This window comes from Penaeus vannamei, chromosome 15, assembly GCF_042767895.1.
Source record: "Penaeus vannamei isolate JL-2024 chromosome 15, ASM4276789v1, whole genome shotgun sequence".
In the NCBI taxonomy this organism is placed as follows: domain Eukaryota; kingdom Metazoa; phylum Arthropoda; class Malacostraca; order Decapoda; family Penaeidae; genus Penaeus; species Penaeus vannamei.
The window spans coordinates 37300231-37302730 of NC_091563.1; the positions used below are offsets into that span (position 1 = coordinate 37300231).

At 34.9% G+C, this 2500-nt stretch overlaps 1 protein-coding gene across 1 annotated transcript in view; it reads right to left on the reverse strand.

Annotated features, from left to right (window-relative positions):
• LOC113830301 (uncharacterized) overlaps positions 1 to 2500 on the reverse strand; it is a 10692-nt gene that overhangs the window by 7031 nt on the left and 1161 nt on the right. The window contains exons 2-4 of the mRNA XM_027383507.2: positions 1058 to 1139; positions 723 to 906; positions 249 to 377 (exon numbers count right to left, since the gene is read on the reverse strand). Coding sequence (XP_027239308.1) covers positions 249 to 377; positions 723 to 906; positions 1058 to 1108 — 364 coding nt within the window. The 5' untranslated portion in view covers positions 1109 to 1139. The remainder of the gene's footprint in view (positions 1 to 248; positions 378 to 722; positions 907 to 1057; positions 1140 to 2500) is intronic.

Consider the following 2500-nt stretch of genomic DNA (forward strand, 5'->3'; position numbering starts at 1 on the left):
GTTAATTTATGATTCATTAATTCTACTAAGTACTACACTTTAATAGATCCCATTCCTTGTAAGTCTTCTTTGGGCTAAATTAATTGTAAGACAAACCTACCATATAAACATTTTGCATGTGACAAGTGCTTGGATATCTTAAAATATTCAGACTGATGCTAAAAACAAAGCATGCTGTTTGTAATAGAGAGAGAAACTACAATAATAAAAGGATATTCCTCTCACAGACACCTACTAACAAAACTTACCTGAGGCATTGCTACTTGTCTCCAACAAGTTATTCATGCTAGCTCGTGAATGTGTTTCTCCTGGCAGAAGTCTGGATCTGACTGTCCCAGAAATAGCTTCAATACTTCCAATGCTTCCCCCACCTTCCTCTGATAACAAAATAACAGATGTGTTTTTTTATATTGATCTTGGAGGAAATCAATCATTTATAGAAAGGTTATTCCTTGATGCCTGGAAAAATAAACAACAGGCTACCCTGATATACACAGCTAATAGACACTTAACAACTCAAAAAAAAAATGCTCTTGCAATATATATATATATATATATATATATATATATATATATATATATATATATATATATATATATATACTTTTTTTTTCTTTACTGAACAAATGCCCAACTATGTAAGTGAATCTCAGTACATAATACACCTAAAGATATCTTGAAACTTTCTGTTTACAACATATACCAATTTGGAAAACACTTACCCTGTTGTAGTAAATTATCAATACTTGGAGTATTCTTGTCAAGATCAGTTGTGGAGGCTGTGTGCTGAGACTGCGATGGGGTCATATTGGGTGTCATCGGAGTTAAGATTGATGCTGCAGGTGGGGTGTCCTGCAGCAGACATTCTGCTGACCCTCCCTCTCCTACAGACTCACTCTCACATTCCTTTTATAGATGATAAGAAATCAATTATACTTTTCAAATGTTATGCACACACCACCGAGAGTGAATGAGTGTTTAAAGCATCTAATTCATTCATACATTTAATTTTCAATTTCATTTACATAAACTCTACTACACTCTAAAGCCAACTTACCTGAGCTGCAGATAAAATCTTGTTGGCTTCTAATACTTCCATTGTGATCATCTGGGGGCAAGCCACCTATGTGTACCCTAACCTGTTGGAATGAGTATTGCAGATTATAGTAATATCTGAATCATATGTTGTTTTTTTACAATAATAGCAATATGAAGATAGAAGAGAAAATACAAGAAAAGTAAATGATGAAAAATATTTTCTCCTTAAAATACCTAAAAATCTGTTGTGGAAATAATGCATCCTCATAACTAACACATTGAATCCAACACATGGTATTATCCATAAAACCAAAATATCTACCAAGAAATGTATTATAACAATCATTTACATAAGAAAAAAAAAAAAAACCTACAGTCCTATTTGTCATGACCACAACATTCGGCATAGTTTCCGGCACTTGGCATTATTGTGTAAGGCCTGTCAAAAAATGGCCTGCCACTTTTTGATAACTTTTCCTCCAGCCTCACTTGCAATATCAACCCCATACCCCCACTTCCTTTGAAGGCTCTCCTCTCCCTCAACAATCATATTCTTGCAAATGGAACAAAGAACAAGTCAATTGGAAATTTTGGTATAGTGCAGCTTATTACATCCTGCCAAACTCCTCCCTTTTCCTTTCCCACAATCCCCTCCATACTTTTTACTATTACATAGGAGTCATTGTGTTTTAGGCATTCATACATCAAAATAATTATAATTGCATCTAAATACATGTTCTATTGTTATATATGATAAATTTATTACCTAATTGCTTTGTATATTTCATTTACATGTTTACATAATTTTCATTCATAGACTATGCATAAAGAGACTGTGATAATTCTAAGGAAGTGCCAACAGGTATGGTAGAAAAGCCGCTAATCTGCATTCTGCACATGCCTGGTGAAAGAAGCAAGATGGCAGCATTTTTAAACGAGGAGATACCACTCTCAATTAGTTTAGGTTAGGTTTGGTTAGGTTATGCATTTCAGGTTAGGTTAGGTTAGGCTAGGTTTTAAGTTAGGTTAGGTAAGGTAAGGTAAGGTAAGGTAAGGTTAGATAAGGTAAGGTAAAGTAAGGTTAGGTAAGGTAAGGTAAGGTAAGGTAAGGTAAGGTAAGGTAAGGTAAGGTAAGGTAAGGTAAGGTAAGGTAAGGTAAGGTAAGGTAAGGTAAGGTAAGGTAAGGTAAGGTAAGGTAAGGTAAGGTTAGGTTAGGTAAGGTAAGGTAAGGTAAGGTAAGGTAAGGTAAGGTAAGGTAAGGTAAGGTAAGGTAAGGTAAGGTTAGGTTAGGTTAGGTTAGGTTAGGTTAGGTAAGGTAAGGTAAGGTAAGGTAAGGTAAGGTAAGGTAAGGTAAGGTAAGGTAAGGTAAGGTAAGGTTAGGTAAGGTAAGGTAAGGTAAGGTAAGGTTAGGTTAGGTAAGGTAAGGTAAGGTAAGGTAAGGTAAGGTAAGGTAAGGTAAGGT